Here is a 19,133-nt window from a genome sequence, read left to right as displayed (position 1 = left end):
TTACCGCCACATAGACCCTTTGACTGCGCTATTGAGCTGGTCCAGGGGCTAAATTACCCAAAGCCCGTCTGTTTAATTTGTCTGGTCCTGAGCGCTTGGCTATGAAGGAGTACATTACTGAAAGTCTGCGCAAAGGACACATACGTCCTTCAGTCTCACCTGTGGCGGCAGGTTTCTTTTTTGTAAAGAAAACAGATGGCGGGTTACGTCCCTGTCTCGACTTCCGGGGGCTTAATCAAATTACTGTACGGAATACGTACCCCCTTCCGTTGATTCCCGATGTATGTAACCAACTATCAGGGGCAAAGTGGTTTTCTAAACTGGACCTTCGGGGGGCATATAATTTGATAAGGGTCCGAGAGGGGGATGAATGGAAAACCGCGTTCCTCACGACCGAGGGACTATTTGAAAATTTAGTCATGCCATTTGGTCTTACCAACGCCCCTGCTATATTTCAGAATTTCATCAACGTGGTATTCTCGGATCTCATTGGTCGTTTTGTCGTTATCTACTTAGATGATATTTTGATATATTCCCCAGACAAGTATTCTCATTTGGAACATGTACGAACTGTGCTCCAAAGGCTGAGAGAAAATCATTTGTATGCCAAATTGGAAAAATGTGTATTCTGTGTACAAGAGTTGTCCTTTTTGGGGTTAATTGTATCCGGTGAGGGTTTTCGCATGGACCCCAAGAAGGTGCAGGCCATTGCGGATTGGGTGCAACCCCGAGATCTTAAGGGTCTTGAGCGCTTCTTGGGGTTCGCCAATTATTACCGCAAATTTATCCGGGGGTTTTCGCAAGTGGTCAAACCTCTCACGGATCTAACATGCAAAGGTGCGGATGTGAAAAATTGGTCCTCGCTCGCAAAAGAGGCCTTTGCGACACTGAAAAAATGTTTTATGTCTGCTCCTGTGCTAGTGCAGCCAGATCCGTCCAAACCATTTGTCGTGGAAGTGGACGCCTCTGAGGTGGGGGTGGGGGCGGCGTTGTCCCAAGGGCCTGCCACTCTAACCAACCTCAGGCCATGTGCTTTCTTTTCCAAGAAGTTCTCTGCTGTGGAAAGAAATTACGACGTAGGCAATAGAGAGCTTCTTGCGGTCAAATTGGCGTTTGAAGAATGGAGGCACTTTTTGGAGGGGGGCCAGTCACCCGGTTACGGTGATCACGGATCACAAAAATTTGTCGTACATTGAGTCTGCTAAAAGACTAACGCCCAGACAGGCCCGTTGGTCACTTTTTTTTTCCCTTTTTCAGTCTACAATTACATTTCGTCCAGGGTCTAAGAATGTCAAGGCTGACGCCTTATCACGCAGTTTTCAGCCGGTGTCGCCCCCTGAGCCACCGTCCTCCATTCTTCACTCTGGGGTTGTGATAGCAGAGGTCTCATCTGAATTGGAAAGGGAGATTCAGGGGGCCCAGTCGCAGGCCTCGGTGGCCAAGCCGGAGGGGAAGTTGTTTGTCCCAGAGCAACTTCGCCTGAAACTCTTGCAGGAGTTCCATGAATCCAAGCTGAGTGCTCACCCTGGTATTTCAGCCACGCGTCTGGCGGTGGCTAGGATCTTTTGGTGGCCTACCCTTGGTTCGGACATAAAAAAATTCATTGCTGGTTGTGGGGTCTGCGCTCGTTCTAAAAGCTCTCATAGCCGGCCGGGGAGCTGATACCCTTGGCAGTGCCCGAAAGGCCATGGACTCACTTATCCATGGATTTTGTTACCAATCTCCCTCCATCTAAGGGTAATACAGTGGTATGGGTAGTGGTGGACAGGTTTTCTAAGCAGGCTCATTTCGTACCCCTGTCCGCACTACTGTCAGCTGAGACGTTGTCCAGGTTGTTTGTGCAGCATGTGATCCGGTTGCATGGGGTACCCCTGAATGTGGTGTCTCATCGTGGTGTGCAGTTTGTGGCTAAGTTTTGGCGTGCTTTCTGCAAAAAATTAGGGATGTCTCTGTCCTTTTTGTCTGCATACCATCCTGAGAGCAATGGGCAGACGGAGCGCACTAAGCAGTCCCTGGAACAGATCCTCAGGTGCCTAACCTCTGCTAGACAGAGTGACTGGTGCGATGCACTGCCGTTGGCTGAATTTGCCTTCAATAGTCGGGTGAGTCAATCCACTGGTAGGTCCCCTTTCTTGATTAACTATGGGTTCAGTCCTCATTTTGGTGAGTTTTCTCGTCTGGATTCGGGGGGGCCCCGGGGCTGAGGACTCTGTTCAGCGGTTAAAAGATACATGGGCAGAAGTCCAGCGGCGTATATCCAGGTCTCAAGGCAGGTATAAGTTTTTCGCGGACAGGAAACGAACACCTGGTCCCATGTTTCGGGTGGGAGAGAAAGTTTGGCTCTCCACGCGAAACATTAAGTTAAAGATTCCGTCAGCCAAGTTAGGACCCAAATTCATTGGCCCGTACAAGATTGTGGAAAAAATCAATCCCGTGGCGTATAGGCTGTGCCTTCCACCCTCTTTCAAGATCCCTAACGTCTTCCACAAATCTCTACTGAAACCTTTTGAAGCAGTCCGGGGAGACTCCGAGTCTGCTGCTCCTCCTGTTTTGGTCGAGGGGCAGGTGGAGTACGAGGTTGGTCATATCGTAGATTCCAGGTTGGTACGGCGGTCGGTACAGTACCTGGTTCATTGGAAGGGGTATGGACCGGAGGACAGGTCCTGGGTACCGGCCCGGTTGATGCATGCTGATCGCCTGGTGCCGGCTTTCCATGCTAAGTACCCGGGCAAGCCTGGGGGTCCAGAGGCCCCCCGTTGAGAGGGGGGTACTGTCATGATCTCAGTGCGGGTTTGACTCGCACACGTGGGGTTAATGTTTGGAACCAGTGCTGATGACTGGCATTTCTGGGGTTAAAGGTTGTGATCCCAGTGCAGGCTTACCTGCACACCTGGGGCTATGATTGTGGCCTCTCCCTGGTTCTGGGGGAGGCTTCTTATAGCCTCAGGACGCTCCCATCCTTGTCAGTTATACTCTTGCCCTTGGCATTGTGTGGTGACCCCTGAGTGTGTTTGTGCTGTGTTCTGGTTACTTGATTCTCTGTGTATGACTCGGTCTGTTCTCTGTTCTTTGGATTCTGCTTGGTACCTCCTATGTCTGTTTGGTTTTGATCTCTGCTTGGCCCTGATTATCCGCTCTGTCTCCTCCCTGGTACTGTACTGTGATCCTGTGTATGACCTTTTGCTTTGTCTGACCTCCCGTCTGTTTATCCCTCCTGTACCTCGCTGGTCTGTACCGTGCATGACTTCTGCTTTGCCATAATCTGAGTTCTCTGGCTTCTCTGACACTATTAGTTGAAGCACGCTTTGTCACCTCTGCTGCCCTGCTCCCCAGGTAACTCTTAGCACTGCTTCTGTACTCAGGACACGTGCACTGGCTCTATGAGCAAGTGTAGTGCGGTGTCTCTGACAGGAGACACACCAAACATGTGGAAGAAGGTGCTCTGCTCAGATGAAACCAAAATCAAACTGTTTGGCAACAATGCCAAACGATATGTTTGGCGTAAAGGCAACAGCTCCTCACCCTGAACACACCATCCCCACTGTCAAACATGGTGGTGGCAGCATCATGGTTTGGGGCTGCTTTTCTTCAGCAGGGACAGGGAAGATGGTTAAAATTGATGGGAAGATGGATGGAGCCAAATACAGGACCATTCTAGAAGAAAACCTGTTGGAGTCTGCAAAAGACCTGAGACTGGGACGGAGATTTGTCTTCCAACAAGACAACAATCCCAAACATAAAGCAAAATCTAGAATGGAATGGTTCACAAATAAACGTCTCCAGGTGTTAGAATGGCCAAGTCACAGTCCTGACCTGAATCCAATCGAGAATCTGTGGAAAGAGCTGAAAACTGCTGTTCACAAACGATCTCCATCCAACCTCACTGAGCGCGAGCTGTTTGCCAAGGAAGAATGGGTGAGAATTTCAGTCTCTCGATGTGCAAAACTGATAGAGACATACCCCAAGAGACTGCAGCTGTAATCGCAGCAAAAGGTGGCGCAACAAAGTATTAAGTTACAGGGGCTGAATAATATTGCACGCCCCACTTCTCAGTTTTTAAATTCAGCAAAAATTTAAAATAACCAATACATTTCCTCCAACTTCACAATTGTGTCCCACTTGTTGATTCTTCACCAAAAATTTACATTTGGTATCGTTATGTGTGGAGCATGATATGTGGGAAAAGGTTGAGAAGTTCCAGGGGGCTGAATACTTTCGCAAGGCACTGTATTGGGGGATCGGTCACCATCATCCGGTGAAGCCGCTCATGGTGTCATCACTTCTCAGGGTGTCAGAGGAAGTTTGAGAATTCTCTTTGGATCTTCATCTTGTTCGGGAATCTGCTACGCGGAGTCGGTGAAGCTCCGATCCAACCGCTGGGGATCTCATACATCGACGACTACGCGGCCGAGGACAACGCTGCATTCTACATCGGTAATAATCACCACCGCCCCCTGCACACTAATTCTCCACTCACCTCCAGTGCTGCAGTCACTATTCTGCTGTTACATCATGTCTTATCCTCCACTCACCTCCAGAGCTGCACTCACTATTCTGCTGTTACATCATGTCTTATCCTCCACTCGCCTCCAGAGCTGCAGTCACTATTGTGCTGTTACATCATGTCTTATCCTCCAGTCACCTCCAGAGCTGCAGTCACTATTCTGCTATTATACTGAGTCTTATCCTCCAACTCTTTTATTTTACAAAATTATCAAAATTACACTCAGAAACAAACCACAATACATAAACTAAAGAAAACCAACATAGACAGACATAAAATGTGCAAAACATGCGCAAACAACTGAAAGTCCAAATCCTTTCCTTGTCCTCCACTGAGCTCGGCAGCTTAGGGTCCCCCAGCAGGAATCCACTGAAAAGAGAATACAAAGAAACATAAACCCCACTCCCCACTCTCACTCCATTCACCCCCATTCACCCCCATTCACACCTCACCGATTTTACTAGTTTACTATTTACAATTTTACTATTTACAAAAACCAAACGAAAATAACCCTTTCCTGGCCCTCCGCCTTGAAAAAAAAAGAACTCTGCCACTTTGGCCGACAAACCTTACCTCCTATTACACAGCAAAGATTTTTTTTTTTTTTTTTTTTTTTTTTCCTCTCCCACACATGGCAACAAGTTCGCAGCCTTTTTTTTCCCACCACCTTGCACCGCAGGTCCTACAAGTTTGTAGCCTTGTCACTGCAAAATCTGGTCCACGAAAGTTTATGGCCTTTTGATTCCACACGAAAATTATTTCCAGGGTCCGCAGAGTCTACTTCTCCTGCCCTGCTCCTCTGCTCCTTCATGTTGCTCTTGGCATCCGGTCATCCATCCACCACCCCCCATGCACCCCCCTCCCAACCTGACTACACCCCATCCACACATTCTAACTAAAAAAACAAAAAAAAGTGTGTTATATGTTTTTCATTTTACCAAAGCACAACCAAAAGACATTTTCCAAAACTCTCAATACCATCCCATCTACTTACGCATTAATATACAAACTAAACACAGCATTTACATACCCAAGGCCCAAGTTTGGCACCTGTAAGCCCAATATCCATTATATGTCCTGTTTTTAAAACAAAAAGCTAAGGTGGCATGCACCAGCCCACCACCAGGAAAACGGGGCTCTAGAGGCTCCATCCCTCACTAACACATTCATCCTATCCCTCAAGAACTAAGACTGTCCCTACTTCTGTCCCTAAAAAAAGAAACCTGTCCCTATCTGTCCCTACCTGCCCCTACTCTACCTAACTTATCATAACTAACTCTCTATCTGTCCCTCAGTGCCTGTCCCTCCCTGTCCCTATCTGCCCCTACTTCTGTCCCTAACACACCCAGTGAAACTTATGCTATCCCTACCCTCATTCACACGGAGCTAGCTCTCCCTTGAGTGCGTTTTTAAAAGGAGAGGCCTCTCCAAAGCCAAGAGGCCTTCCTCACACCCAACCTTTCGAACTCCAAAGAACGGACCTTCACCAGGTCACCCAAGATGTTTCCTACCACCTCATCCCTTGGGAGGGTTTTATTCCGCGTCGTAACTAGGCACCGTGCATTCCAAGTGTGGAACCTAACCGCTGCACTGACTAGGAATAAAGTGCACGGGTCCTGGCCACCCAGGGATCTGAACGCTCCATAGGCCCATTCAGCGTAGGAGAGGGACGCCAGCCGCGGCCAACGTATGGAGGCACCCACCCTGTTGTAAACCTCTGCATTAAAGGGACAATGAAGCAGGAAGTGCTCCATGCTTTCCAGCACGTCGCCACACTCCTCACGAGGGCAACCCCGGTCATCGGAGTTCCTGCACTTCAAGTTGTCCCTTACATACAGCCTCCCGTGGAAGCAACGCCAGGTCAAGTCCCAAAACTTCATGGGGATCCGCTTAGAATTTAAAAGCCCCAGCCCGACCTCCAGATCCCGGCCTGGGCAATCCTTAAGGGCCAGGGGCTTCTGGAAATGGGTCAACAGGACCCTCCTGTCAAGGCACTGCCTCGACATGGTCCTGATTTCCCACATTCCCAGACCCCACCGGCGGATCACCTTCAGAACCGGGGTAGCGTAAGCCGGAAGATGCCCATGAGGTGTGCGTAGGTCCTTCACCCGCCCTCCTGTCTCCCATTCCTGGAAGAAAGGCCAAAGCCAACCCTTGCAGGAGACTACCCACGGAGGAGCCCTCTCTAGCCAGAGGTTGGAGATGTTAGTCTTAAGAAAGGTGTTTACTAGAAACACCACCGGGTTGACCATACCCAACCCGCCTAGTCTCCTCGTACGGTATGTAACCTCCCTCTTGATTAGGTTAAGCCTATTCCCCCATAACAATTGGAAGAACAGGCTATAGACCCGCGTCCAGAGAGGTTCCGGCAAGATGCACACACTGCCCAGGTATATCAATAAAGGTAGCAGATAGCCTTTAGCCAGGGCAACCCTTTCCCTCAGGGTTAAAGACCAACCCTTCCATTGGTCCACCTTTTGGGCGGCGATCTTAAGTCTGCCCTCCCAATTTTGCTGGGGGTAGTCCCCGGGGCCAAATTCGATGCCTAGAATTTTGGCGGTGGCCTGGGGCCCTGGAAGGGTGTCCGGGAGATCAAAACTAGGATCTCCCCCTCCCAGCCAGAGACTTTCACACTTATCCCGGTTGATCATGGACCCGGATGCCTCCGAGTAGCGCACTACCTCCGACATGACCCAGTCCGCCTCCCCTCTCGAGGATACGAACAGGGAAACATCATCGGCGTACGCCACCACCCTCAGAGAGGAGCCAGAGCCCGCCCGGTCCATCCCGACTCCCGCCAACGGTCCACGATCTACCCTCCTTAAGAAGGGATCGATCGCGAACACGTATAAAAGCGGGCTCAGCGGACAGCCCTGACGGACCCCAGAACCCACCTCAAAAGGACGACCTGACCAACCATTCACCAGCGGAAAAGTCTCAGCCCCTTGGTACAAGATCTCTAACCATTTTACAAACCTCCCAGGCAGACCATACCTCAAAAGGACGGACCAGAGGTACTCGTGGTTGACCCGGTCAAAGGCTTTCGCTTGATCTAATGACAGCAAGTACCCCTTCCAGTGACCTGCCCTACCCTGCTCCACTGCCTCTCGGACACCGAGCACAGCACTAAAAGTACTGCGGCCTGGAACAGAGCAATGCTGGGCCCCTGAAAGGAGCCGGGGTGCAAACTTCACCAGCCGATTAAACAGCACCTTGGCCAGAACCTTCCGGTCCGTATCGAGAAGCGCTATGGGACGCCAGTTCTCGATTCGGGACGGATCCTTACCCTTTGACAGAATAATGAGGGCTGACTTCCTCATTGAGCCGGGAAGAGTGCCCGAGGAGAGACACTCATTAAAGACCCCTGTCAAGAGGGGGACCAAGGAGTCCCTAAAAGTCTTATAGAACTCAGATGTTAAGCCATCCGGACCTGGCGATTTCTTGAGCCGAAGCCCATCAATGGCCAGTCTCACTTCCTCTTCCCTGATTTCTTCTGCCAAAACACCAAGAGAGGGGTCACCCCCTGGCTCAGGGATGGCTTCAGCCAGGAAAGCCGACATCCTGTCCCGATCCAGATCCTTCTTTTCCAAGAGGTGTGAGTAGAAGGATCTGACCACCTCCAGGATCCCTGATTTGGATCTGTTCAGGGACCCCGTACTGTCGATCAGTCCTGTCACCATCTTACAATTCACTGACATCTTACAGTTTCTGTAAGGGTCGGGCGAGCGGTACTTCCCGAAGTCCCTCTCAAAAACCAAAGATGTGTGCCTATCATACTGACACCTCTTGAGCAAAGATTTCACTCTGGAGATTTCCTCTCGGTCACCTCCAGTCGAGACAAGCTGCTCGAGTTTCCTCCCCAGAGCCTGGTACAAGCGGTGCCTGTTCAGACTCCTGAGGCTCGAGAGCTGACGGAAGAACCCCGCCACCCGCTTTTTGAAGATCTCCCACCACTCTGACTTACTACTACAGAGATCCAACAGCGGTACCTGGCTCTGAAGAAAATCCTCGAAGGATTGTCTCACCTCCGCTTCTTCCAGCAGGGACGAATTGAGCTTCCACAGCCCTCTTCCCATCCGAGGAGTCTCTGCAACATTCAGAGAAAAGAAAATTAGACAGTGATCGGAGAACTCCACCTCAACGGCGGACACAGCAGAAAAGATGGCGTCCTCCTTCAAAAAAAACCTGTCTATTCTAGACCTACAGCTACCCCTATGGTAGGTGAAACCTCCGTGACCTGGGGTGTGCCGGATGTGGGCATCCACCAGGCGAGCTTCACTGGCTATGCTATTCAACGCGACGCTATCATAAGCCAGGCGATCTCCGGGACCCCCCCGGTCACGGGACCTCGTAATGGTGTTGAAGTCCCCACCGAAGACCACCTGTCGGCTCGTAAAAAGAAAGGGCTTGATCCTCAGGAAGAGACATTTGCGGTCCCACTTGGACTGCGGGCCGTAGATGTTGATGAGCCGGAGCTCTTGTCCCCTCATGAAGACATCTAGGATCAGGCACCTCCCCATTTCCAACTCAGTAACCCGTCGGCATTCAACTGCTGCAGTCTTAAAAAGGACTGCCACCCCGCTATACGGCTCGGCCGCAAGAGACCAGTATGAGGGCCCGCACCTCCACTCCCTCCGTGATTTATAGATGGCCCCCATGTCTGTTAGTCTGGTCTCTTGCAAGAATAAAATTTCTGCCTCAATCCGGGAGAAAAAATCAAAGGCCGTGAAGCGAGCCGCATCTGACTTAATGCTGGCGACATTAATAGACGCCAGCGTCAACGGGGCGAGTTCAGCCATCATGGGTGATCGAGTTGGATGGCCAATTTCTTCCCTACCCCGCTATTACCTCCTCCTGGGGAGGGGTCAGACACCTTCCTTTTCAGGGAAGCTCCCGACGTGTCCATCCCACCCCCCCCGGTGTCCTCGCCCCCGGGTTCCAGGTCTGTCCCCCCCTCAGGAGGAGCAATGCCCCCTGAGGGACGGACTCCGCCATCCCCCGAAGGACCCTCCGGTGTTACCCCCGGCCCAGTACCCTCGTCTTGCGGTTCATCATCTGAACCCCCGAGGGCGCTGAACCGGTTGGAGAGTCTGATCAGAGGGGGGTCAGCGGGCCCTTCCGTATGCACCCTTGTGGTCGGGGGCGGGGGGGACTTTGAAGGCTTGTCAGCCTTCCTCCCCACCGCTTTGCGCTTGGCACGCCTGGTTTTGCCACCTGGTGCTGTAGGCTGCTCTTGGACATCCTCATCAACACTTTCATACTGAGAGGAATTGTCCGAGTCAGCCGCTTTCTCCTCTCTCTCCATCCTCCTGATCTCCTCACTCACCGCACTCTCCCCCAGGGCCTCAGAGGCTTTGGCCACGGGCCTGGAGGGAGGAGCAGGCATCACCCCGGTTGCCCGAGGCTCCACCTGTCCCTTACCTCCCTGGCGTTTTTCCTGCCTCCGCTGGTACGCGGGGCCCCTTGCAGCATTGCCCTTCCTCACTGGCCCCTCAGCCCTTCCCCCTTCGCCACCACCTGCCACAGCAGAAGCAGCGCCACCGGGGGTTGCCCCCCCGCGGTCTCCCCCCACCGGGCCTGTGGCGGCATTAGAGAAAGAGCGAGGGCAGCGGCTGAGAGGGTGACCCAGGTCACCACACAGGTGGCACCGAATGTCTTTGCACAAGGCAGCCAGGTGACCTACCCCACCACACAACGCGCACTTCTGCACCTTGCAGTTGGCGCTGAAGTGAGTGGGGTCGCCGCACTTGTGGCAGACCTTCGGTTGCCCCTGGTAGAAGACCAGGATCCTGTCCCTTCCCAGGAACGCCGAGGAAGGGATGTGGGTGACCGTGCCGCCGGAAACCTTCAATTTGACCATGAAGGTCCAGCCCCCCGACCAGATGCCAAACTCGTCCCTGTTCTTTTTTGGGACCTCGGTGACCTCCCCGTAACGGGAAAGCCACGTCATGATGTCCACGCCTGCGAGTGACTCGTTACATGTAACCACGGTCACTCGCTTGACGGAATTTTGGCGAGACACCGCTTGAGCCACGAAGTCTCGCCATCCGGGCTCTTCTCGCACCAGCTCGTAGTTTGACCAGAAGAGCTCAAGCCCCTCTGGCCGCACGAAGCTGACGTCGAAGAAGCGGGACGCCGAAGGGTGTATCAGGGCAAAGATGTCATTCGCCCCGAAGCCCATCTTAAGGAGGAGCTCCACCACCTTGCTCCTAGGTGGACAAGCTTCACTGCCCCCCCACCTAAGACGGACCACATTCCTTCTTGGTGGCCCCTGCCCGGCTGTGGGGAGAGACCAAACAGTCCCTCCCTTTGATTTTGGAAGGCTGCTAGGCCATGTCTCTCTATCCAGAAAGACAGGTCCACTGTCCTCCCCTCTACCATGATCGATCTTTCTCCCCTTTGGAGGGCCTCCAGGAAACGGCGGTGCAAACCGCCGTCCCCGGAGCCCGGAGGCGAGGAGACCCCCCCGGAACCACCCCGACCCCCAGCCGCGACCCCCGCATAATTACGCTGGGGCCTCGCGGCTGGGGGGGCAGACGGGCCAGCCCTCCCACCACTACCACCACTTGTGCCAGCACCCTCATTCACTCTCCCGTTCACTCTTTTATTATTTCCACTCGCTCCGGCACTCACTCCAGCATTTACTGCCACATTCACACTCGCACTCACTCCCTCATCCATACCGCTCACATCACCATTTATGTCCTCAAACAGCTCTTCAAAAATATCTCCTATCTCACTCCCACTCTCACTTCCAGATAGACCACTATTTACATTAGCAGACTTGGTGTTGCAGTACCCCTGCCTGCCTGCTGGGGGCCCTGACTGGCCAGTGCTCTGCTCCTTGGAGCTGCTGGCACTGCTCCAACTCTTGTCCAGGAGTGCCGCTGCCCCTTTAAATACCTCCGAGCAGAGCGCACTCAGTACGCCCTGCCCGAGCCTGGGAGCAGCAGCAGCTCCTGGGTTCTCTGGCTCCACTTTTTTTCCTTTTTGCGGTGTCTTTGCACTGAGGACAGGGACGGCCACTGCCACCGCACCCTGCCCTCTGCTGTTCGCCCCTGCCGGCTTCCCAAGGAGCGCCAGAGCCCCCGCACCACCAGATGGAGGTAAGCGGGCTGGGGACCCCGACAACTCCCTACCGACTTTTGGGGGCACTATGCTGTTTGAGGGGGTAGGCGGGACAGGAGGCAGTGGGCCCGCCAAGGCCACGCCCCCCCCGCCGGCCGCAGCCACCCCGGGCAGAGCAGTGACCCCTTGCGAGGCCACGCCCTCCCCAGGTGACGCGGGCACAGCGGGCGGGACAGCGGCCGAGGAGGACACGCCCCCCCCGCATGCCGCAGCCTTTGCAGGCTGGGCAACACTCGGGGAGGCCACGCCCCCCTCACGGACTGTCACTGCGCCCCTGAACCCACCACTTGATGTTGGCAGGGCTGGCCACTCCCCCTCATCGCCCAGCGGCGGCGGTGCCCCCAGCACGGACCCCTTTTTGGGTCTACGCGCCGGGGACCCCGCTCTTGCCACGGGCGCCGTCAGAGGAGCTACCAGCCCCTTGCATTTTTTTAGCTGCTGCTTCACAGCAGCCTCCACGCCCTTTCTAGGTCTCTGGACCCCCATAAGTGGACCAGACTTAACGGACCCGTGCGTGGGGGATCCAGAGACCCCAGCACTCACCGCCGGAGGTGCGGTCCTGGCTGTACCCGTGCTGAGCGCCAGGCCAGCCCCCCCTGCCACCGGGGACTGAGCCCGGACACCACTACTGCCAATACCGCCAGCGGCTGTTACACCACTGGCACCAGCACCGACCTCCATGTCGCTGCCTGAACCCTCACCGCCACCACCAGATGTGACGGTAAGGCCCAGGCACACATCACTCTGCCCGCGCCCCCGCTGCGGACCCACCACAGGGCCCGAGCCGGGGTGGGCAGCGGGTTCCATACAGCGGGACAGAGGGGCCCCGGAAAGAGGGACAAACATAAGTTTGTCAGCCACGGTGTTTTTTGGCTTGCGCTTGTTTTTTTTCTTTTTCCTCTTTCCGGTTGCCCCGTCCTCAGGGCAGACCTCATCCCCAAAGAGCAGTGTGCCAAACCGCTCTGGGGACTCGATCTGCCTCACCTGTTGTAGGACGAGGCAGCCCCCCTCACTACTACTGTCCCCACTCCCACCAGCCTCCCCCTCGCCCCCACTTTCCTCCGAGTAACTGGAGTCCGGTGGGAGAGCCACTTGCTCAGGGGCCACCCCGCTGCATGTTACCTGGGTGTTGTTGCTCACCAGGCCTTCAGGTGGGGCAGGCGTAGATGTTCCGCCATCCTCCTCCTCCTCTTGGCCCTCCACCTGGCAGGGGCCTCCCGACCCCCCAGGAGACCCTCCGGTCATGGCTCTAAACCGGTCATCGTTTTTCAGTTTCTCTGCAAAGGGGCCGCTCCCACTCAGGATAGCCGCCCGTATCTCCTCCAAGGCCCTGATAGCCCCCTTCAGCCTCTCCACCGTGGCGGAGACCTCAGCTCGTCTCGAGGCGGGGAGCCGGTTCTTAGCCACCGCTCGTGCTCCCCTTAACTCCTCCCGGAGTTTTCTCAGCTGTTTGGCGGCCTCCTCATATTCGCAGAGGTGCGCATGGATGCGGGAGGCGTAGATGGTAGATGGCTCTCCCTCAGCTCTGGAGCCCCAGATTTTGGGGGGCTCTGCCACTGCACCTCTGCTCTGGGCCGCCACTCCTCCGGGAGGAGGAGCCGCCACGGTACCAGCTTCGGGGGGCCCGGTGTCCCGGGGCTCCTGGGTCCTGCGACCCCCTCTCTCCTGGCTCCGTCTCTTCCCCATCTCCCTGGGACTGGCTGGCTGCACCCTGGCCTCTGGATGGTGCTGAGGCCCCCCACCCCCAGCTGGCTTGCCGGAGGGTGGGAGCCAGGGGCACAGCCCCGGCGCTCAGTCCCAGGGAAAGTCCTCTTTCCTGGGAAGGGGGCAGATGGAAAGTCCTTGCAGGAAAAAACCTCCCTTCCCAGGAGCTTAGCAAGGCCCTAGCCTGCAGACGCTCAGCACAGATGCTCCTCCTCTTCCTGGGCGTGCTCTATCCTCCAGTCACCTCCAGAGCTGCAGTCACTATTCTGCTGTTAAATCATGTCTTATCCTCCAGTCACCTCCAGAGCTGCACTCACTATTCTGCTGTTACATCATGTCTTATCCTCCACTCACCTCCAGAGCTGCGCTCACTCTTCTGCTGTTACATCATGTCTTATCCTCCACTCACCTCCAGAGCTGCGCTCACTCTTCTGCTGTTACATCATGTCTTATCCTCCACTCACCTCCAGAGCTGCGCTCACTCTTCTGCTGTTTCGCGGTGTGTGCAGCTCTGCTCCTGTTGTCTTGCAGGTTGCATCCAGACGGCAGCCGTCATCGGCCCCATTTTTGGGTTTCTTCTGGGGTCCCTTTGTGCCTCCCTGTTCGTTGACCTGGGCGCGGTGGATTTGGGTAAGTCTTCGGGCCCTCCGCTTCTCCCCTTATGGATCGGGGTTATTTTCATTTTTGAGTTTTTGTTTTTCGCTCCCTTTCTTTCCAGAGCCATAACTTTTTTATTTTTCCGTCACTATGGCCGTGTGAGGGCTTATTTTTTGCGGGACGAGTTGTACTTTTGAACTACACCATTGATTTTACCATGTAGTGTACTACAAAACGAGAAAAAAATTCCAAGTGCGGTGAAATTGCAAAAAAGTGCAATCCCACTCTTGTTTTTTGTTTGGCTTTTTTGCTAGGTTCACTAGATGCTAACCCTGTCCTGCCATTATGATTCTCCAGGTCATTACGAGTTCATAGACACCAGACATGGCTGGGTTCTTTTTTATCTAAGTGGTGAAAAAAAAATCCAAAGTTTGCTAAAAAAAACAAACAAAAAAACCAGCCCCATTTTCCGAGACCCGTAGCGTCTCCATTTTTCGCGATCTGGGGTCGGGTGAGGGCTTATTTTTTGTGCACCGAGCTGACGTTTTTAATGATACCACTTTTATGCAGACATGTTCTTTTGATCGCCCGTTATTGCATTTTAATGCATTGTCACAGAGATAAAAAAAAAAGTAATTCTGGGGTTTTGACTTTTTTCCCGCTACGCCGTTTAGCGATCGGGTTAATGCTTTTTTTTTGTTGATAGATCGGGCGATTAAGACGCGGCGATACCTAATATGTGTATGTGGGATTTCTTTTTTATTGTTTTATTTTGAATAGGGCAAAAGGGGGGAGATTTGAACTTTTATATTTTTTTTATTTTTTTCATATTTTTTAAAATACTTTTTTTTTTAATTTTGTCATGCTTCAATAAATGGGAGGCTAGAAGCGTGCACAGCTCGATCGGCTCTGCTACATATAGGCGATGAGCAGATTGCCCATATGTAGCAGAGTTACTGCATAGCTATGAGCGCCGACCACCGGGTGGCGATCATAGCAAAGCAGCATCAACAATCATAGAGGTCTCCAAGAGACCTCTGGGTGTTACGCATCACTGACCCCCGATCACGTGACGGGGGTCAGTGATGACCCCATTTCCGGCCCGGCGGCCGGAAGCGCCGGTTAAACGCCATTGTCAGCGGCGTTTAACGGGTTAATAGCTGCAGGTGGCTCGCGGTTCCACCTGCGCCTATTGCGGGCACATGTCAGCTATTCAAAACAGGCTCAGCGCCGGAGCCCTCATCAAAGCAGGGGAGAAGTCCAATGACGGACATTAAGGGGTTGTCCCCAGTCGGGTCTTCCCGTTGCTGCAGTCCCATGTAAATGACGCTTTTTGCTTTTATCTCGGTTCTCACACAATCTGATCTCCATTTTCTTTCTGACTGGAAACCTCTAGAAGCAGAACAGTGGCTCAACCATAATACTACACACAGCTGAGGGTTTGCTACAGTGTATCGGTGCAGAGGTACACATAGCAGTGCCCCGATCCCTGGATTTCAGGTAATCTGCACTGATACATAGTAACAGGCCCTCAGCTTTGAGAGGTATTAAGATAAAGTTGGTTTTAGTTGCAGCTTTTCATAACAACCTCCACAAACTGTGGTGTAAATATATCATGGATCCTTGTGGATATAACACCCATTGTATACACAATGCCTTGATAAAGTCTTCACACCCCGTGAACTTTTACACCTTTTTTACTTTACATCCACAAACTTCCATGTTTGTTGTTGGGATTTTCTGTGACAGAAAGTAACAAATATTACTGAGAATTAAATGAAAGAAAGGGTGTACTAATTATTCTACAAGTATAAATCTGAGCATTGTGCATTAGTATTCAGCCCTCCTGTAGTCTGATACCCCTAAATAACGTCCTGAGTGACCGATCGCCCCCAGAAGTCACATCATTAGTACACTGCGTCCCCCCGGTGTGATTTCTCCTCAGTATAAGGACAGCTGTTCTGTGAAGGCCTCAGAAGTTTGTGTGAGAACATTATAGCTCAACCAGCATCATGGAAACCAAGGAGCCCACCAGACAGGTCAGGGATAAAGTGGTGGAGAAGAGGAAAGCAGGGTTTAGTTATAGAAAATAACCCAAGCTCTGAACATCTCACGGAGCATCAAACCATAATCAAAACATGGAGGGAGCATGGCCCAACAGCAAACCTCCCAAGACATGGCCGTCCACCTAACCTGACCTCCCAAGCAAGGAGAGCACTAAGGAGAGAAGCCGCCAAGAGGCCCATGGTCACTGGAGGAGCTGCAGAGATCCACAGCTCGGGGGGGAATCTGTCCACAGGACAACTATTAGTCGTGTGCTCCACTATCAGGCTGGAATCACACTGGCCATTTTAAAATCGGTCCAATTTTGATGCAGGAGAGTTGGACGAGTGTCATTTACATCAGGATGCAGTGCGATCTTAACATGAAATTTTACATACAGCAATTCTGTCATTTACACATTGTTTTCAAAGGAAATATTCTTCAAAACACACACACACTATCTATCTATCTATATATACATGTATATATATACACAGAGTATATGACACAGGAGGGGATATACAGCTCTGGCAAAAATTAAAAGCGCACTGCACAGTTGTATAAGAATCCTCTTCTCTCCATGTCTGACGGCCATTCCACTCCAGTGTCAGCTGAATTCCATCCAGAGTCCACCTCATCCTACTTAATGTGCTTCTGATTAGTGATCACTTGAACCAAATCTTATCTAATGAAGGAAAGTATAAAATCCCTGCTGTGGTGTTCATGATCCTCCTGCAATAGGACAAGCTGGATGGCAAAACAAGTGCTAGTAATATCCCAAAAGTAATAGGAATGAAAAAATAACTTAACCATGCCAAAGGAGGTGAAAAGAAAAGTCTTGAGTGAGGAATGAAGGGCTCAATTCTGGCTTTACTAGCAGAGGGATACAGTGAGCGTCATGTTGCCTCCATCCCTAAAATTTCTAAGACGGCAGTCCATTACAACAAGGTCAAGCAGCAGACATTGGGGACAACAAAGCTACAGACCGGCAGAGGGCGAAAACGACTCTCCACTGACCGGGATGACCGTCATCTTATTCGAATGTCACTCAGCAACCGCAGGATGACATCAAGTGACCTACAAAAGAAATGGCAAATGGCAGCTGGGGTGAAGTGCACAGCAAGAACAGTCCGTAACAGGCCCCTAGAGACAGGGCTCAAGTCATGTAAAGGTAGAATAAAGCCTTTCATCAATGAGAAGCAAAGGAGAGCCAGGCTGAAGTTTGCCAAAGACCATAAGGATTGGACCATAGAGGACTGGAGTAAGGTAATCTTCTCTGATGAGTCTAATTTTCAGCTTTGCCCAACACCTGGTCGTCTAATGGTTAGACGGAGACCGGGAGAGGCGTACAAGCCACAGTGTCTGGCACCCACTGTGACATTTGGTGGAGGATCGGTGATGATCTGGGGATGCTTCAGCAAGGCTGGAATTGGGCAGGTTAATCTTTGTGAAGGACGTATGAATCACCCGCATACAAGGTTATCCTGGAGAAACAGCGGATTCGTTCTGCTCAGGCAATGTTCCCCAACTCTGAGGACAATGCGCCATGCCACACAGCTAGGTCATCAATGTGTGGATGAAGGACCACCACATCCAACCCCTGCTCCATGGGTATTACCCCCTTCCCAGGCTATAAACATCGGCCCCCTGTCGTCGGCTTTCCCTCTGCTGGTTACAAAAATTGCCCAGGAGCCCACACCATTTTTTTCCGGATAAATAATCTTTTATTAATTAAATACATGTACAGTAGTTTGCACACACTGTACTGAGCGTATATGTCACATATCTACCTATTTTATTTACTGTATGTAATCCATCTCTTCTATCCTCTCGTCTCCTGCTGTAATTTTACAGAACACGGCAGAGGAATTACCGGGTTTTCGTCTATGTACAGTTGTGGACAAAAGTATTGACACCCCTGCAATTCTGTCAGATAATACTCAGTTTCTTCCTGAAGATGATTGCAAACACAAATTCTTTGTTATTATTATCTTCATATAATTTGTCTTAAATGAAAAAACACAAAAAGAATTGTCCTAAAGCCAAATTGGATATAATTCCACACCAAACATAAAAAAGAGGGTGGACAAAAGTATTGGCACTGTTGGAAAAATCCTGTGATGCTTCTCTAATTTGTGTAATTAACAGCACCTGTAACTTACCTGTGGCACCTAACAGGTGTTGGCAATAACTAAATCACACTTGCAGCCAGTTGACATGGAGTAAAGTTGACTCAACCTCTGTCCTGTGTCCTTGTGTGCACCACATTGAGCATGGAGAAAAGAAAGAAGACCAAAGAACTGTCTGAGGACTTGAGAAACCAAATTGTGAGGAAGCATGAGCAATCTCAAGGCTACAAGTCCATCTCCAAAGACCTGAATGTTCCTGTGTCTACCGTGTGCAGTGTCATCAAGAAGTGTAAAGCCCATGGCACTGTGGCTAACCTCCCTAGATGTGGACGGAAAAGAAAAAGTGACAAGAGATTTCAACGCAAGATTGTGCGGATGTTGGATAAAGAACCTCCACTAACATCCAAACAAGTTCAAGCTGCCCTGCAGTCCGAGGGTACAACAGTGTCAACCCGTACTATCCGTCGGCGTCTGAATGAAAAGGGACTGTATGGTAGGAGACCCAGGAAGACCCCACTTCTTACCCCGAGACATAAAAAGCCAGGCTGGAGTTTGCCAAAACTTACCTGAAAAAGCCTAAACGTTTTGGAAGAATGTTCTCTGGTCAGATGAGACAAAAGTAGAGTTTTTTGGGCAAAGGCATCAACATAGAGTTTACAGGAGAAAAAAAGAGGCATTCAAAGAAAAAAACACGGTCCCTACAGTCAAACATGGTGGAGGTTCCCTGATGTTTTGGGGTTGCTTTGCTGCCTCTGGCACTGGACTGCATGACCGTGTGCATGGCATTATGAAGTCTGAAGACTACCAACAAATCTTGCAGCATAATGTAGGGCCCAGTGTGAGAAATCTGGGTCTCCCTCAGAGGTCATGGGTCTTCCAGCAGGACAATGACCCAAAACACACTTCAAAAAGCACTAGAAATTGGTTTGAGAGAAAGCACTGGAGACTTCTAAGGTGGCCAGCAATGAGTCCAGACCTGAATCCCATAGAACACCTGTGGAGAGATCTAAAAATGGCAGTTTGGAGAA

At 51.7% G+C, this 19,133-nt stretch overlaps 1 protein-coding gene across 1 annotated transcript in view; it reads left to right on the top strand.

Moving 5' to 3' along the window:
• The window catches only part of SLCO1C1 (solute carrier organic anion transporter family member 1C1), a 245,412-nt gene that overhangs the window by 47,348 nt on the left and 178,931 nt on the right, over positions 1–19,133 (top strand). The window contains exons 6-7 of the mRNA XM_073562346.1: positions 4,288–4,434; positions 13,868–13,966. Coding sequence (XP_073418447.1) covers positions 4,288–4,434; positions 13,868–13,966 — 246 coding nt within the window. The remainder of the gene's footprint in view (positions 1–4,287; positions 4,435–13,867; positions 13,967–19,133) is intronic.

Source organism: Dendrobates tinctorius, unplaced genomic scaffold (assembly GCF_039654945.1).
Source record: "Dendrobates tinctorius isolate UK_male_01 unplaced genomic scaffold, ASM3965494v1 ptg000348l, whole genome shotgun sequence".
NCBI lineage: Eukaryota > Metazoa > Chordata > Amphibia > Anura > Dendrobatidae > Dendrobates > Dendrobates tinctorius.
This window is presented reverse-complemented; position numbering and strand designations above follow the sequence as displayed.